The following is a 15,711-nucleotide window of genomic DNA, read 5'->3' on the forward strand; positions in this document are numbered from 1 at the left end:
TTAATGTCCTTTTTCCACTGTATGGTTGGACCTCTTAGTTGAGGTTCCAGGTGCTGTACTGCTCACCTGTGTCAGCGTAGCCCTCTTGCGTGACTGGTGCTGGGCTGTTTACAGGCAACCTGTGGGCAGAGCTGTATAATTGCGTTGGCTCCCTTGTCCTTGGCTCTAAAAAGCGATCGAGATAAACACAGGGAAGAAGGAGCATGCCGCCGTCTTTGATCACAGAAATCAGATGTACAGGGAATTAATATGTGGTCAAGTGTTTTTTTTTTTTTTTTTGTGGATTCCAGGCAGTCAGTTTGATCTGGGCAGATGCCAGCATTCAGTATGTAACATTATTTACTACAGACTAGAGACCACAGAACTGTAAGGCCATATTGCTGCTAGTTTTGGGTTGTATGTTAGGTGTAGAGAGTTTGAATGTGTTTGTATAGTTTACAGTTCCCTGAGTCTTTAAAAACAAGTTACAAGCTCCTGAGTGGCTCAGGCAGCGAGGCACCGGTCTTGAGTGCAGGCTGAGCATTATCATCCAAGTTTAAAACAAGGTCGTCTGCCAGCAATGACTGGGAGCCCACAGCGGCAGAACAAATGGGCTTCATTCCGCTGGGCAACCACTTCCACATCTCACCACACGTACGCGCCCTGTGATTCATCAGACACCCGTCAGTCACTCAGTTGACGTCATTGTAGTGGTGCCCATCCTCTAATGAGCGCCCTCTGATGGTGTACTGTGTGACTTGTTGCGTAAAGAATAGCTGTTAACTGCATGTGTGTCAGAGGATTGGATTCACCCCTATGCGACTGTATTGGTTGTGGTGAGATGAGCCTAAAATGGGTGCGTGAAGGGGAAAAGTTGTGTAGCCTTCTCTCAACAGCTGGGCTGGATCAGTGTACAAATCATTACACACTAGACAGTACTAAATGACAGAACTCGCTATGAGTTTAATTGTGATTTAAATGTAATAAAAGCTGCCGCCCTACTGTGAAGTTTCTGAGAAGCAGCACGGTCGTAGTGAAAACGGAAATAGGCTTAGTTAATGTTATTGGTATGTATGTAATCTAAGGGCTGACCAAATTGCCTGTTGCTGGCTATTGCTGCCCACAAACCTGTGAATTTTTCAATAAATCATCTGGGTTTCATGGCCTTTTTTTTTAAAGTGGTGTAACAAGTAAAAATCTGAGTAGGGTGCCTTGTGCTTTCCGGGCTTCTGCCTCAAGTGAACTGCTGGGATTCCTTATGTTGAGGAGCTGTTTTCTTATCGACAGGTCCTGGCGAAGCAGTTGGATACAATCCTGGCTACCATAAATGATGTTTTAAATGAAAGGTATGCAGTTCTGAACAGACGCAACTCATTTGCATTATGTCCTCACAAAGTTCGTGTGTTTGTCCTGGGAGATGAATGTGACGTGAGAATTCCACTGTCATAGTCACTAGATGCGATTGCTGGTGTATGCTTCACGCTCGCTGTTGTCTGCTCGTTCTGCAGCAGTAAACTTCTGCAGGAGCTGAGACAGGAGGCGGCCTCCTGCCTGGGTCTGCTGTGTGCCTCCCTCAGCTACGAGGCCGAGAAAATCTTCAAGTGGATCTTTCTCAAGTACAGCTCGTCCACCAAGGATGAGGTCAAGCTGTTGTACTTGGTGGCGACGTACAAGGCTCTGGAGACAGCCGGCGAGAGGAAGGGCTTTTCCTCGGTCATGCAGGTAAGAAACGAAGGGCCGCCATCCATAGACCGTGGGTTCCAGCCAAGTTACGTGGAATTACAGAAGAGCTATCGCCACATCCAGCACTTGCATTCGGCCTGTTGGGAAAAGAAAGATGCAGCAGGCGGTGTCTGTGTGTCTTTGAAACAGCTGGTGATGAGCAGCCTACAGTCCATCCTGGAGAACCTGGACACGCCGGAGCTGCTGTGCCAGAGCGTCAAGTGCATCCTGCTGGTGGCGCGCTGCTACCCGCACATCTTCAGCACCAACTTCAGAGTAAGCAGTCCGCTCCATCAGTTCCGGCGGTTTCTCTCGGGCAGACAAGGGCGTGCGCGCTCAGTGCAGGTGTGTGCTCTCTGCGTTGCAGGACACCGTAGACATCTTGGTGGGGTGGCACATCGACCACACGCAGCGGCCGTCGCTCACCCTGCAGGTGTCAGGTGAGCAGCGATGGAGAGGGTCCTGGTTTCACCTTCCGGTGGCAGTCGGTGTGAGTGGGGGAATAGGACTCATCTGTGTTCTCTGCATCCGCAGGATGGCTGCAGAGTCTGGAGCAGTTCTGGGTGGCAGACCTCACCTTTTCCACCACCTTACTGGGGCAGTTTCTGGAGGACATGGAGGCCTATGCTGAGGTATGTTATTGCCGCTGCTACACTTATCCCCCTAATGCATTGAAGCACCTGAATATAAGCTTCATTCTGGTTCGAGTTCACTTTAAGGTGAAATATAATGGGTGTTTGAGCAGTTCATGTTTGACAGGCTCTGTGTGCGGGCCGGATACAGCAGATTTAATATGAGTGATGGCCGTGGTGTGTTTGTCCTGTACCGTTTGCAGGACCTCAGCCATGTGGCGTCGGGGGAGTCCGTGGACGAGGACATCCCGCCACCCTCCGTGTCCCTGCCCAAGCTGGCGGCCTTGCTGCGCGTCTTCAGCACCGTGGTGCGCAGCATTGGGGAGCGATTCAGTCCCCTCCGTGGGCCCCCTATCACCGAAGCGTATGTCACTGATGTAAGTGACCCCCCCTTCTCTGTCAGCCTCTATCAGTATTAAGATCTGTGGAGTCATTGATGTACGACAGACTGAATGATGGTAGAAATATCTAACAGATATCTCCCCATTCGCCTTTTTTAACCTCAAAGAGAGCAGCAGCGTAGCATAATGGTAAGGAGTAGGACCAACTGAGAGGTTGCTGGTTTGAATCCCTGCCAGGCCACTGCTGTTGTACCCTTGGGCAAGGTACTTAACTCAGAATTGCCTCAGTAAATATCCAGCTGTATACGTGGGTAACATTGTAAAAACCTGCAACTTATGTACATCACCCTGGATAAGAGCATCTGCTAAATGTCATGTAATGGAAAACCAAATTCTCTGGTGTGTCCTCACCATAACAGGTGCTAAACCGCGTGCTAGCCTGCGTCACCACGGCCAAGCAAGTGCTCTTCTCCGAGGCGGTTCTGACGGCAGCCAACGAGTGCGTGTGCGTGCTGCTGGTGAGCGTGGACGCGGGTGTGCACCAGGTGACGGACGCAGTCATCTCCTACGGCCTCACCCAGCTGCAGAGCTGCCAGGCCTGCGGGCCGGAGTACTGCGTCGCCGTCCTCAACTTGCTCACGCTGGTAAGATCCCCGCTTCTCGTGGAGCGTGCTGGCAGCAAGCCATAGGTGTACAGTGACGTCCATTTAGAGTGTTAACGCACAGCGTCCCTGTCTGCATGTCATGGAACTCTACCAGCAACCTGTGAGACTTTCCTCCTTGTCAGTCTGATAGGTGTTGTTTTCCCCTGCGCCCCGTTTCCGTCTGTATCTTTAGCGCTTTCGGTCGGGGCGCTCGTCAGGGCAACGACATCGCAGAGCGCGATTAACTCTGTCCTTGGGGCTGTGTTGCAGATTGTTGACCAGATTAACACCAAGCTGCCTTCCTCATTTGTGGAGAAGCTGCTGGCGCCAGACTCCCAGCTGTTGGAGCTCCGCTTCCACAGGGAGAAAGAGGTACACAAGGCCCTATCGCGAATAGCATCTCCGGAGCGCCGAGCGCAGAGTAAACAGACTAAGACTAATGACTGTGCTAGACTTCACTGAGTACATCTGTTGCTAATTAATTGTAGATTAAAGTTTTGCTCGTAAAACCATTTGAGGGAGTAATTATGCTTCTATGTAAGGTTATAAGAAAAAATCTTTTTTTTTAAGAGGGAAAGAAGCCATGTGCCATTTTGTGGTTCCAACGTTGTGTCTGCGTGCGTTTCAGGTGATGGCTGCAGCCCTAGGGGTGTACCAGGCCGTCCTGAGCCTGAAGAACATTCCCATCCTGGAGGCGGCCTACAAGCTGGTGCTGGGGGAGATGGGCTGTGCCCTCAACAGCCTCCTGATCCCCCTGGGCCTGCAGACGGCCTGCCCCCACATCCAGCACCCCGCCTTCGCCCAGACCCGGCTGGCCCCCGAGAGAGCTGAGTTCACGCTCATCTTCAACCTCAGCGCGCTCACCACCATCGGCAACACCAAGAACTCGCTCATCGGGGTGAGCTGTGCTCTGTGTTCCCCGTACTGCATTTCGCTCACAACGTTCCGTTACTGCTGCGGCACAGTATGTTCTAGAACTGCAGGCGGGACGCGGTGGTGGTCAGAGGGATGTCTGGGGCAGTGATAGCATTGTGCCGGTGGTTTACGTGCCCGGATGTGTGACCCTAGCCGTGCGATTTGTGCCCCTTGCCAGATGTGGGCGCTGTCCCCCACCGTGTTCGCGCTGCTCAGCCAGAATCTGGTGGTGGTGCACTCCGAGCTGTCCGTCTACCACCCCGTCGTCCAGTACGCCGTCCTCTACACGCTCTACTCGCACTGCACCAGGTAACGCGCCGCCTCGTTCGCACGCAGCTGCATTCCTCTGGGAGCGCATCGCAGGCGGCGTCGCCTGCACGGCGCGCCAGCGACAGCGGTGTAATCGCTGCGCCTTTGTCTTCGCCGCAGACACGATCACTTCATCTCCAGCAGCCTCAGCTCCTCCTCCCCCTCCCTCTTCGACGGGGCTGTCATCAGCACGGTTACCACGGCAACTAAGAAGCACTTCAGCACTCTCCTCAGCTTGCTGGGCATGTTGCTAGGCAAGGAGCACCTCTACTCCGAGGCCCGGTACAGTCATTTTCTGTCATTAAGCATTCATTAGATCTAATCAGGCAAATTACTCGGTCACTGTCCTTAATTATGTAGATAGTCCCAGCCCAAAATATTCACTGTTCCTAGCAAAAAATAATTTTGAATGAAATGTAAACTCTATACATTGGTCGTATGTACCTTGCATCATGTGCTTACATCTGTGAACAAGGAATGCTGATATATCATAATCCACAGCGTTTAGTGTCCTCTTCCTGTTGATGTCATGTCGCAATCATGCACTTGATTAATGTCTGTGTAACTCGATGGTAAAGAGAAATGTTTTTGGAGGAAGCGATGCGCGTTAACGTTTTGAAAGCCCCAGACGGAAGCACAGGATGTGTAGCAGACTATATCACAAAAGCATTTTGTGTGCTTCAGAGACGCCCAGGGGCGCTTTGTGACTGGGAGCAGTGTAAAAGTGTGAGGCTGAACGGCCTTTAAATTCCCGCAGGAGGCTGTTGCTGACCTGGGCTCTGGAGGTTTCCCTCGTGATGAAGAAATCGGAGACCTACTCCCCTCTTTTCTCTCTTCCGTCATTCCACAAATTCTGCAAAGGCCTGCTGGCAAACGGTGAGGGGAGGCGTGCGTGCACCATCTATACCAGCCATATTCACTAGTTTTGCCTTAACCGCTATTTTTTTTCAGTAGCTCTACATGTTTGCCGGTTTATTAGCTGTGTAAGTACAGCGCAGTTTGAGTGGATTCTCGAAGCGGTGCCTTCGCGGAAGCTTGTACCGGTGTGTTTTCTCCTCCCCCAGCGCTGAACGAAGACGCAGCCGTCTGTCTGCAGACGTGCAACAGCCTGCAGGTGCTGTCCTCGTCCCTGCCCAGCGAGCTGCTGCAGAGGTACGTTGCTCCCAAACCGCGGCCGAAGCAGCGCTGCACGGCACACCTCGTCTCCTGCCTGTCAGTGTAGGGGCGTACTGGGCCAGGACAGTGGGGAGATCTGAGTTTCAGGCAGCCAGCCCCTTGACTGTCTGGCCTCCTTCACAGGTGTGTGGATGTGTGCCGGGTGCAGCTGGTCCACTCCGCGGTTCGGGTCAGACAGGCTTTCGGGAAGCTGCTGAGGAGCATCCCCCTGGATGTGGCTCTGAGGTGAGCTTATAGGCTGCCGCTCCCCTGGTCAGACCTTCAGAGGGCATGCTCACATTTCTCACTACAAAAATACAACTGGAGTCTACCGTGTAATGTCCACTTTGCGTAGATGTTAGTGAGGCTTTTTCCTGAAGGCTTTTGCCCCATTCCTTTGTCTGTTGAGTTTTGGTATGAAAGCAGTGTCTTTAATTATGTGAGTTCCTGTGCTCTGCACGCAGTAACCGTGGACACGCCGAGATTCAGGACATTTCGCTGGCCATCCGCCAACACATGAGCAAATCTCCAAGCAACACCTTCCACCCTCAAGATTTCTCCGACCTGATCAGCTTCATTCTGTATGGAACTGTGCACCGTGGCGGGTGAGTTCTGTCGAAGACGACTCGGGCAATGAATGCTGCAGGCTATGTTTTAATGACCCAGAACCGAAGGGCTGGGTCAGATTGTTTTCTGCTTACAGAATCAACCTCTTCTGCGTTGGTCGTATTGGTCTGTTTTTTTCTAATATGTGCCACTTTGCTAAGCCAGATACGGTGCCATTTGTCAGAGTCATTTGTCAGCCAAGTCAGAGTTGATTCGAGTGAAATTGGAGCACACTGCTGAAAATGACTAAAGAACGTGCCACATATGCTCTGCCGCGAGAGCTGTGTACGATGGTGAATGACTGTGTGTGTGTGTGTGTGTGTGTGTGTGTGTGTGTGTGTGTGTGTGTGTGTGTGTGTGTCGGCAGGAAGGAGCCCTGGCTGGAGCGCCTGTTCCACAGCTGCCAGCGGCTGGAGAAGCGGGAGGCGGTGGCGGTGGCGGTGCCGCGGGCGCTGCTGCGGACGGAGGCGGTGCTGTGGCAGTGGGCGGTGTGGGAGGCGGCGCAGTTCACCGTGCTCTCCAAGCTGCGCACCCCGCTGGGCCGTGCGCAGGACACCTTCCAGACCATCGAAGGTAAAGGGGGCGGGCGCCAGGGTGGGGCGCGGCAATGTGGGGGTCCTCTCTCTGCATTCTCTGTGTCTAAACGCCTCTCTTTCCCCCGCTCCCCTCCAGGGATAATCCGCAGCCTGGCGGCCCACAGCGTGAACCCGGAGCAGGAGCTGAGCCAGTGGAGCAGCGGGGAGAGTGACGAGGGCCACCACACCAACCAGCTGCGCCTCGCCCTCCTGCTGCAGTTCCTGGAGAACCTGGAGAAGCTCATGTACAACGCCTACGAGGGCTGTGCCAACGCCCTCACGGCCCCGCCCAAGGTCTGTGCACCTCCTGATAAAACCAGGCCGGATACTGAACAATTTCCTTGTTTTGTGTTCCTTCATGTATTCCTGGTTTTGTATTCTATGTGCTTAATCTTATAATGTTCTGTTGGTTAGAGCCTCAGGGCCTCACTCTTCTTGGCTCTAGGCGCTGATGTGATTTCCTCCCATCTCTCGTAGGGCATCAGAACCTTCTTCTACACCAACCGGCAGACGTGCCAGGACTGGCTGACCCGGATCCGCCTGGCGCTGATGAGGGTGGGCCTGCTGTCGGGCCAGCCAGCCGTCACCATCCGCCACGGCTTTGACCTGCTGACTGAGATAAAGAGCAGCTCTGCGCACGTGAGTGCCCAGTCCGCTTTGAATCATCTTCTGACATTCCTGGGGGCAAAGTTGATTTCCCGTTTTAGACAAGAGCTAAAGTATGTGAGCGCATGGTTGGTGCCGTGTGCGTTAACCACCCAGCTCTCCCTCCCACGCCTGCTCTCAAATGTTGAATGCCATGTGGGGACAGCAGTGTGGTACAGTTTTCAGGAGTAGGGCTCGTTACCAAAAGGTTGCTGATTTGATCCCCCACCTGTGCGCTGCTGTTGTGCACTTGGGCAAGATACTTAACACAGTTGCCTCAGTAAATATCCAGCTGTGTAAATGGATAAAATTGCAACCCGCTGTAAGCCGCTCTGGATAAGAGCATCTGCGAAATGACGGTAACGTAAGGTGTAAGGTGTTGGTTCTCTGGGTCCTGAGTGCAGTGTTTGCCTCCCTCAGGGCTCGGACATGGAGCTTCCCGTGATGATGCTGGTGGAGGCGCTGTGTGAGCTGCGCTGCCCGGAAGCCATCCAGGGCCTGGCGGCCTGGAGCTCGGTGGCGGCCGGCCGCAGCCTGGGCTGGGTGGGCTCCGTGGCCCTGCAGGCCGAGGGACGGTGAGGGCCGCTTTTCTGCACCGGCTGCTTAGGGGGAACATAACACAGGGGGAGAAATTGCTGCCTGCTTACTAGTGTATTCAAGTTCCCCCACGGGGAGGGGTTAATCTAACCCTGTGCTTGCAGGTTTGAAAAGGCAGCTGTGGAGTACCAGGAGCAGCTGGGGGCCATCACCGGAATGGACTGTTCCATCAAGGGCTTCGACCGGTCCCTAATGAAGGTCACCAGCAGCCCAAAGAACACAGCAAATGGTGAGGCCCAGTACTCGCATACAGAATATGAGCTGGGAGGCCCAGTGCTAACATTACATTTACATTTAGCCATTTAGCCAGCGAGCGGTCTCATCTAAGGCAACTTATAAAAGCAGCTAACATACAGCGTGCAAGCTGTTGTAATTGCAGTGGATGGGTGTTTGAACTGTCCAGTGACAGTTTGCATATTCATTATGACAAGTGCTTTCCTGCAAGTAGCTGATAAGTACACAGCAGTGGGGATCCGGTTACTGCTGTCATCTGTGTGAAGCAGGCGGCACCAACTGCAGGGCTGTCTCTGCTCTTCGGTTTCTAGGGGACGGCAGGAAGACCGTTCTTCTGAAGCCCAGCGACTGCTCCCCCGAGGTTTCCAACTTCCTGGCCAACAAGGCGTGCGAGTGCTACGTGGCTCTGTGCGACTGGGCGTCCGTGCAGGAGTGGCAGGCCAGCATGCTGGCCCTCAAGAAGACTGCCAGCGGCTCCACCATCAGCCTCAAGACCGACTTCAACTACATCAGGTCTGCAGAGCACAGAAGGGTTTAAAATACAGGATGCGCAGGTACTGTGTGATTTGCAGTGTGAGCAATACTTATTTGCTGCTGCACTGTGACTGTCCCAGGGCCCTGAGCAGCTTTGAGGAGGGAGATTTCACCGAGTGTCAAGAGCAGCTGGGCCTCCTGCCAGGGGAGGACTTCGGGTTCCTCAATTCAACCTCGAGGGACAAGATGGGTACGTCTGTCTGTCTCAACAAAGTGATTTAGGACCAAGATGGAGTTAAGCCTGTCTGCTGCGAGATTTTGTACAGAAACCTGAGGATGTTACGGTCAGCTAATCCTGCTGGTTCCAATTTTTGATCTGTGAATGTGTCCTCTGCTGGTCACGGTGGTAAGGCGAGGTCCAAAGCATCTGATAAGCGATGCGAGTGAAGCGAAGTGAGACGGTCACACCCGTGGCTTGCAGTGAACACTCTGCCGTGTCCGTTTCCTGTACCTGCAGACCTGAGGCGGCTGCTGCCTTCCGTGCTCAGTCCGGACCCCACCGAACTGCAGAAGGCCATCGAGGTGCAGCTTCTGAGGGGCGCCGTGGGAATCGTCACGTCGGCGTGTCGCAGCGAGCAGGACCCGAAACCCCCTCCCTCCTCAGAGTCAGTTCCTCTTCCGTTTCTGAAAGGGTTCATTTCACAGCAGCTGGGTGGAGACATGTTTCTCCAGTTTGTGAGATTTGTTATCTAATTTGGATGTTTGGGGCAGCAGTGTAGCATAGTGGTGAGAAGCAGGGCTTGTAACCAAAAGGTTGAGGATTCGATTCCCTGCTGGGGCACTGCTGCCGTACCCTGGGACAAGGCACTTAACCCAGAATTGCCTCGCTAAATATCCAGCTATACAAATATACATCACATGTATAATATAAAGAGCGTCTGCTGAATGACAATAATGTAATGTAATTTTGGATGCTCTTCCGCTGCATTATGTTGCGGCCGGTCCCTAGTTTGTGACTTTGAGAGATGTTGTCGTTCCAGGATGCTCGTGAAGTACCTGAAGCAGACGGGGCGCGTCTCCCTCGGGCCGCTGCGGCTTTCCACTCTCACTCTGTCGGGCTCCCTGCCCACCATGAGCACCATGCAGCTGCACTGCGCCACCTACCTGGAGAGCTTCTTGAGCAGCCAGCTGGCCTCTGAGGTGTGCTACACGCACGCACATTCTCTCTCACACGCCCACACACACACATCCAAAGCGATTCACAAGTGAGGCAGAGTACAAGGCGCACGCGCATACCCATGTTCTCACGCACCCAAACTCTAACGTGTTCTCTCCCTCTCTGACGTGTTGCCCCCGCTGTCCCTCTCCCGCAGGACCGGCTGATCCCTCTGTGCAGCCAGGCTGTGGGTACGTGCAAGCAGCAGGACGTCCAGCCCTGGCTGCACGCCCTCAGGTACACCATGTTCCAGAGGCAGCTCTCCGTCAAGCTCAAAGGTAGGCTGGGGCTCCCGGCGCTGTGTTGCGCCCATGGGAAATTGGAACTCGGCGGGGGGGTTTGGGCTGCGCTCGTGTTCTGACGCCTTGGCGCCTCGCTCCCCGCAGGCTCCTCCGCTCCCATCGACTCCCACCTGATGGAGCTGTGCCTGACGGCTGTGAAGTTCGCCCGCAAGCAGGGGAACATCGCCCTGGCCACCAGGCTCCTGGGGCAGTGCAGCGACACGCCCGTCAAGGCCTGCGCCGGCAGCTCGGAGCTGGTGCAGCTCTTCAAGCGCCTGTCTCTGGATGGCGCCGTGGAAGAGAAGTGGGGCCCCGAGCTGGAGATTGAGAAGGCGAAGGTGCTCTTTACTGCAGGTCAGTAGCTCAGGCAGCATGGAAGGGAAGACCTCATTCCCTTGCGTGTGCATCCCTGTAAAACTAAAGTTTCGGATCCAGCAACCTAGGGCATGTTTATAAATGTAATTTGCCATGTTTTAAAACGTGCACTGTCAGTCTGAAATAGAATAACATGCTGAGGGTGTCAGTGGGGTGGCAGTGTAGCATAGCGGTTAGGAGCAGGGTTCATAACCAAAAGGTTGCTGGTTCGATTCCCTCCTGGCGCACTGCTGCTGTACCCTTAGGCAAGGTACTTAACCCACAGTAGCCTCAGTAAATATCCAGTTGTATAAATGAATAACGTGTAACAATTGTAACCTATGGAAGGCGCTCTGCAGAAATGATAATAATGTAATGAGAAATTATACAGTGGGGTGCATTATTCCCAGCCAATACTGTTTGTCAGTGTTTTTGAGCGAGCCTCTCTGCCCTCTGCTGCCCGGCAGGCCAGTCCGCCTCGGCGATGGAGATGCTGAGCCTGTGCGCCCTGTCCTACTGCCGCTCGGGGAAGAGCGAGCGGGCGGCGTGCCGCTCGGTGCTCGCGCTCTGCAAGTGGCTGCTGGCCGACTGGAAGGACCTGACCCCGCAGCTCAAGCAGGTGGTGAAGTGGAGCGCCGCCGCCGGCGCCCCCGCTCTGTCGCCCCTCGGCAGGAACATTGGCGCCCTGCTGGAGCTGCCCGTCGAGGACCAGGCCGTGCCCCGCATCACCGCGGAGACCACAGGTAGAGAAGCGGGGGGGGGTGTCACGCAACACATGCATCGCTCTTAGCTGTGCTGCACAGCACGGCTGAGACCTGAGGCAGGGAAGCATGCGTTGCTCTCAGCCTTTCGCTGACGTTACAGCTGGAATCTACTTCAGCTGGCAGGACACCGCATACAGCTGAAGCAAAAATGTGTGCTGGCATGTGTTTGTTATCAAAGCCGTTCTTGGTGAACAGCAGTGATGGAGCCCCAGTCCTGTTATCAGCAATTCCAGCTGTATTCCTGCTCTTTTCCTTCCTCACCCCTGGAATTGTTCTCTTTGGCAGTGAGCGTGGGTGTTGGAGAGGCAGACTTTGTGCTGGGGCAGCTGTACCAGCTCTCCACCGCTCAGGCCCCTGAGCTGGCCAAGTCTTGGGCCGCTCTGGCCAGCTGGGCCTACCGATGGGGCCGGAAGGTGGTGGATAACGCCAGGTAGGTATCACGCTACTTTCAAGCTTACAGCACAGCTAAAGCTGTAGAAATGCACATTCTGTGGAAAGTAGTTGCTCTCTGTGAAGGATTTGACTGCAGATGATTGTGACCATGGACTCTTCTCTCTTCCTCTCCAGCCAAGGAGAGGGGGTGCCTCTCCTCCCTGCTGAGAAGCAGGAAGTCGGAGAACTGCTCCCAGAATGCACCAGTGACGAGGACAGGGAAACCATCTTCAGCATCCTCGGCCAGGCGATGTGTCGACCAGCAGGAATTCAGGTCAGTGCTGAATTTTTTTTTTTTTTCCTCCTCGTGTGGAAGGGAACCAGATTTCCCTCAGGATTCTCAGAGCGGTGAAGGGATTGAGCTGAAAGCGAGTGTTTGACCTTTAGGACGAGGACATGGCGCTGCAGAACGAGGAGGATGAGGAGGATGACATGGTGGACGTGATCTGGAGGCAGCTGCTGAGCTCCTGTCCGTGGCTCTCGGAGGTGGAGGAGGGCGTGACGGACGGGCTGATCAGGGTGTGGCGCAAGGTCGTGGATCGCATCTTCAGCCTGTACCGCGTTTCCTGCCGGGCCTACTTCACCTTCCTCAAGCTCAACGCTGGCCAGGTAAGCACTGCGGTAGGAAGGTACACACATCCATATGCCCCTTTCTGATTAACTATGTGAGTTTGTCTAACATACCAGTGTAAAATGACAACAGCCCCTTTTCCAAAAGGATTTGAAATTGGCAAGACTTTGAGAAGGTCTTTTAAATATCAGCTTGAAATTTCAATTTTGAAACCGAGTTTGTTTTTTTCACTTTAAAGTATGTATACTGAGAGACAGGGAACAGGTTTCATCAGAATATGCCAGCGTTATAATGCGGTTTCCCATCTCCCATGCATGAATGATGAAGAGGCTTTTGTTCTCAAACTCCCTGCAAGTCAGTTTTTCTCTAATATTCACGAGACTTTTAAACATATACATGTGGCCATCCTGAATCATTGAAGCTATATATTTTATTACATTGTTGAAATTTTGAGTTTGTTTCAATAGAGAGCAAGTCTCCTTGTTCTGTTGTCTGCCTCCAGTCACCAAAGTGCATTGTGAATCTGATTGCATCCGTTTACTGTCTGGTTACACAGTCCACCTAAATATATGGAAATTCCACACAATAAGATATGAACTAGCAAGGTGTGCAAAGAGTAGACAATGGCTACTGCTTAGCTAAGCATTTGGAGCCTGTATGTTTTAAGTTTAAGTGATAAAGAATGAATCTTAAAGGTAGAAGGTTAATTGTGAACAATTAACACAAAAAAGGATAGGTGGAGAAACGGATTCTGATCTTGTGAGGATTAGATTAGATAGTATGTAGTTGGATAAATAATGCAACGTTTTCAGGGTAGCTTGTGTTTTCGTTGTGAACAAAGACTGTATATGCCTACTAAAGTAATGGTAACAATGGTAATCAGTTTTGATATTGAGATTTTTGAAAAAGCTTCCCTTTTTGGTTGTCGCTATCTGAACGCTTCCTTTATAGGTGCCGATTGACGAAGACGACCCAAAACTTCTGTTGTCCAACCAGTGTGCAAAGCAGAGCAGTGATGACATCATTGTCATGGCAACCCTGCGTCTGCTGCGGCTGCTGGTGAAGCACGCGGGGGAGTTGCGGGAGGGGCTAGAGCTGGGCCTGGCCGCCACCCCTACCGCTCCTTGGAGAGGTAATGATGGGGGTAGCGACAGGGTAACCATGGAGGGTCAGCCTCAGCTCCTACAGGGCTACAATGTGCAGATACATGCTTCAGCATCTTGAGTGTAATGTTTTCCTGCAGGTTAATTAAGAAGAGCTATTAAATGACAAAAGCCTGGCTACATTCAAAAGCAGCTTGCTCCTCTAAGGTCCAGATTACAGTTGCTCCAAGCTGTAACACCAGTAGAAATTTGAGAATGAAGTTTAACTGCGCCTTTGCAGAGTAGTTGGGAACTAGCCATGTTGGCGTTTGTGTGTGTATGTGCTGCTCCTGCTTGCTCTGAGTAGACTGTGCTGTGTTGCCACAGGCATCATCCCCCAGCTCTTCTCCAGGCTGAATCACCCGGAGGCCTACATCCGCCAGAGCATCTGCAGCCTGCTGTGCCGCGTGGCGCAGGACTCCCCCCACCTCATCCTGTACCCCGCCATCGTGGGCTCCATCTCCCTGGGCGGGGAGGCCCAGGCTGCAGGTACCAGACGCTGGTGCCGGGAGGAGGGGGGGTGTCTAACAGCGAGGGGCGTGGGTTGGAGACAAATGGAGACTAAATGTGCATAATGGAGCAGAAGTGTACTTTGTCATTCTAAAGGCATTGCAGCACAGGAATTGATCTTTAAAAAGGCCGTTTCACTCAGACGTTTTTCAAGTGGGCATGGGCACGTGATCCATACTCGACTAACGGCGCTCTCTTTTGTCACACGCAGGCAGCAAACTGCCCTCGGCCCTGCCCACGTTCCTCAGCAACATCCAGGGGGAGGCGCTGTGCGGAGGAGGGAGCGAGGCGGGCAGCAACCCGGCCTCCCAGGAGAGCAGCAAAGGGGACGAGCTGGTCCTGTGCTCCAGCGAGGACCAGGCCATGATGCAGGACTGCTACAGCAAGATTGTGGAGAAGCTGTCCTCCGCCAGCCCCACCATGGTGCTGCAGGTACAGCCAGCTCCCCGCTTCTCATGATGTCTGCTCTGCTAAGCTGCAGAGCCCCTGCTCTACAAACCTGTCATGCACACTACATGCACCCATACTGTGGATCAAAGAGTTGACGTACAGACATTCTATGCTATGACCAGATAGTCAGCTGCTGCATTCCCTCTGTCTTCCAAACTTCCTTGTTTGTGAGGTTCTGGTTGGTGACGGGAGGTTTTCGGTACTTTTTGGGGTCCAGACTGGCTACGGACGCTCTGTTTTACACCGCACCCCTTTCTTCTCTGCATGTCCTTTTGAGAATGTTCTGTATGCTCAAGAAAACCAGAACGCTTACAGCTCCTGTAGTGGCAGGGACGGAGCTGTATATGTGGTCCGTGTACAGAGTGTCTGCGCTGGGCGTGCGTTGCAGGTGAAGATGCTGGTGGGTGAGCTGCGCCGGGTCACCGTGCTCTGGGACGAGCTGTGGCTGGGCGTCCTGCAGCAGCAGCACATGCACGTCCTGCGGCGCATCCAGCAGCTGGAGGACGAGGTCAAGAGGGTGCAGAACAACAACACGCTCCGCAAGTGAGTGACCGCCCGTGCTTATCCCGTCACTGCCAACGCGACCGTGCCGGCCGCACTGACCGTGCGACCGCTGCTGTGTCTCTCTCCCCCCCACCCCAGGGAGGAGAAGCTGGCCATCATGCGGGAGAAGCACTCGGCTCTGATGCGGCCTGTGGTGTTCTCCCTGGAGCACGTGCGCAGCATCACGGCCGCGCCCGCCGAGACGCCCCACGAGACCTGGTTCCAGGAGAGCTACGGGGAGGCCATCAACAACGCGCTGGAGAGGCTGCGGAACCCCTCGAACCCGGCCAACCCGGCCAGCAGCTGGGTGCCCTTCAAGCAGGTCGATGCATTTACATTAAATTTACATTTACATTTATTCATTTGGCAGACGCTTTTATCCAAGGGTAGAGTACAACACAAGCAAAAAGCTATATAAGGGGTGATCAATATTAGAAGCGCTACATGATCAAGTTTCAGTAGTTGGTCAGACAAGGTGCAAGCTAGCTGGTAGAGATACAAGTGCATTAAACCATTGGATCTGAATTTTTTAAGAAAAGTTTAAGACATGAGAAATTGCTTTAGGTTCTAGTGTTTCGGGTGATTGGGTTAGTGCGGAAGAGCTGTGTCCTCAGATGTTT

The 15,711-nt window shown here is 53.3% G+C and overlaps 1 protein-coding gene across 1 annotated transcript in view; it reads left to right on the plus strand.

Moving 5' to 3' along the window:
- Nucleotides 1–15,711, plus strand: part of smg1 (SMG1 nonsense mediated mRNA decay associated PI3K related kinase) — a 36,155-nt gene that overhangs the window by 6,532 nt on the left and 13,912 nt on the right. Inside the window, exons 5-39 of the mRNA XM_036523093.1 lie at nucleotides 1,267–1,325; nucleotides 1,488–1,701; nucleotides 1,852–1,977; nucleotides 2,069–2,141; nucleotides 2,236–2,333; nucleotides 2,537–2,710; nucleotides 3,094–3,318; nucleotides 3,589–3,690; nucleotides 3,947–4,216; nucleotides 4,412–4,542; nucleotides 4,663–4,824; nucleotides 5,300–5,418; nucleotides 5,607–5,694; nucleotides 5,842–5,943; nucleotides 6,162–6,302; nucleotides 6,671–6,876; nucleotides 6,976–7,172; nucleotides 7,356–7,517; nucleotides 7,944–8,098; nucleotides 8,225–8,349; nucleotides 8,666–8,867; nucleotides 8,969–9,078; nucleotides 9,346–9,493; nucleotides 9,869–10,028; nucleotides 10,202–10,322; nucleotides 10,431–10,679; nucleotides 11,147–11,422; nucleotides 11,729–11,873; nucleotides 12,011–12,149; nucleotides 12,263–12,484; nucleotides 13,398–13,578; nucleotides 13,916–14,077; nucleotides 14,310–14,530; nucleotides 14,937–15,091; nucleotides 15,191–15,413. Coding sequence (XP_036378986.1) covers nucleotides 1,267–1,325; nucleotides 1,488–1,701; nucleotides 1,852–1,977; nucleotides 2,069–2,141; nucleotides 2,236–2,333; nucleotides 2,537–2,710; nucleotides 3,094–3,318; nucleotides 3,589–3,690; nucleotides 3,947–4,216; nucleotides 4,412–4,542; nucleotides 4,663–4,824; nucleotides 5,300–5,418; nucleotides 5,607–5,694; nucleotides 5,842–5,943; nucleotides 6,162–6,302; nucleotides 6,671–6,876; nucleotides 6,976–7,172; nucleotides 7,356–7,517; nucleotides 7,944–8,098; nucleotides 8,225–8,349; nucleotides 8,666–8,867; nucleotides 8,969–9,078; nucleotides 9,346–9,493; nucleotides 9,869–10,028; nucleotides 10,202–10,322; nucleotides 10,431–10,679; nucleotides 11,147–11,422; nucleotides 11,729–11,873; nucleotides 12,011–12,149; nucleotides 12,263–12,484; nucleotides 13,398–13,578; nucleotides 13,916–14,077; nucleotides 14,310–14,530; nucleotides 14,937–15,091; nucleotides 15,191–15,413 — 5,643 coding nt within the window. The remainder of the gene's footprint in view (nucleotides 1–1,266; nucleotides 1,326–1,487; nucleotides 1,702–1,851; nucleotides 1,978–2,068; nucleotides 2,142–2,235; nucleotides 2,334–2,536; nucleotides 2,711–3,093; nucleotides 3,319–3,588; nucleotides 3,691–3,946; nucleotides 4,217–4,411; nucleotides 4,543–4,662; nucleotides 4,825–5,299; nucleotides 5,419–5,606; nucleotides 5,695–5,841; nucleotides 5,944–6,161; nucleotides 6,303–6,670; nucleotides 6,877–6,975; nucleotides 7,173–7,355; nucleotides 7,518–7,943; nucleotides 8,099–8,224; nucleotides 8,350–8,665; nucleotides 8,868–8,968; nucleotides 9,079–9,345; nucleotides 9,494–9,868; nucleotides 10,029–10,201; nucleotides 10,323–10,430; nucleotides 10,680–11,146; nucleotides 11,423–11,728; nucleotides 11,874–12,010; nucleotides 12,150–12,262; nucleotides 12,485–13,397; nucleotides 13,579–13,915; nucleotides 14,078–14,309; nucleotides 14,531–14,936; nucleotides 15,092–15,190; nucleotides 15,414–15,711) is intronic.

Source organism: Megalops cyprinoides, chromosome 1, assembly GCF_013368585.1.
Source record: "Megalops cyprinoides isolate fMegCyp1 chromosome 1, fMegCyp1.pri, whole genome shotgun sequence".
NCBI classification, from domain to species: Eukaryota; Metazoa; Chordata; class Actinopteri; order Elopiformes; family Megalopidae; genus Megalops; species Megalops cyprinoides.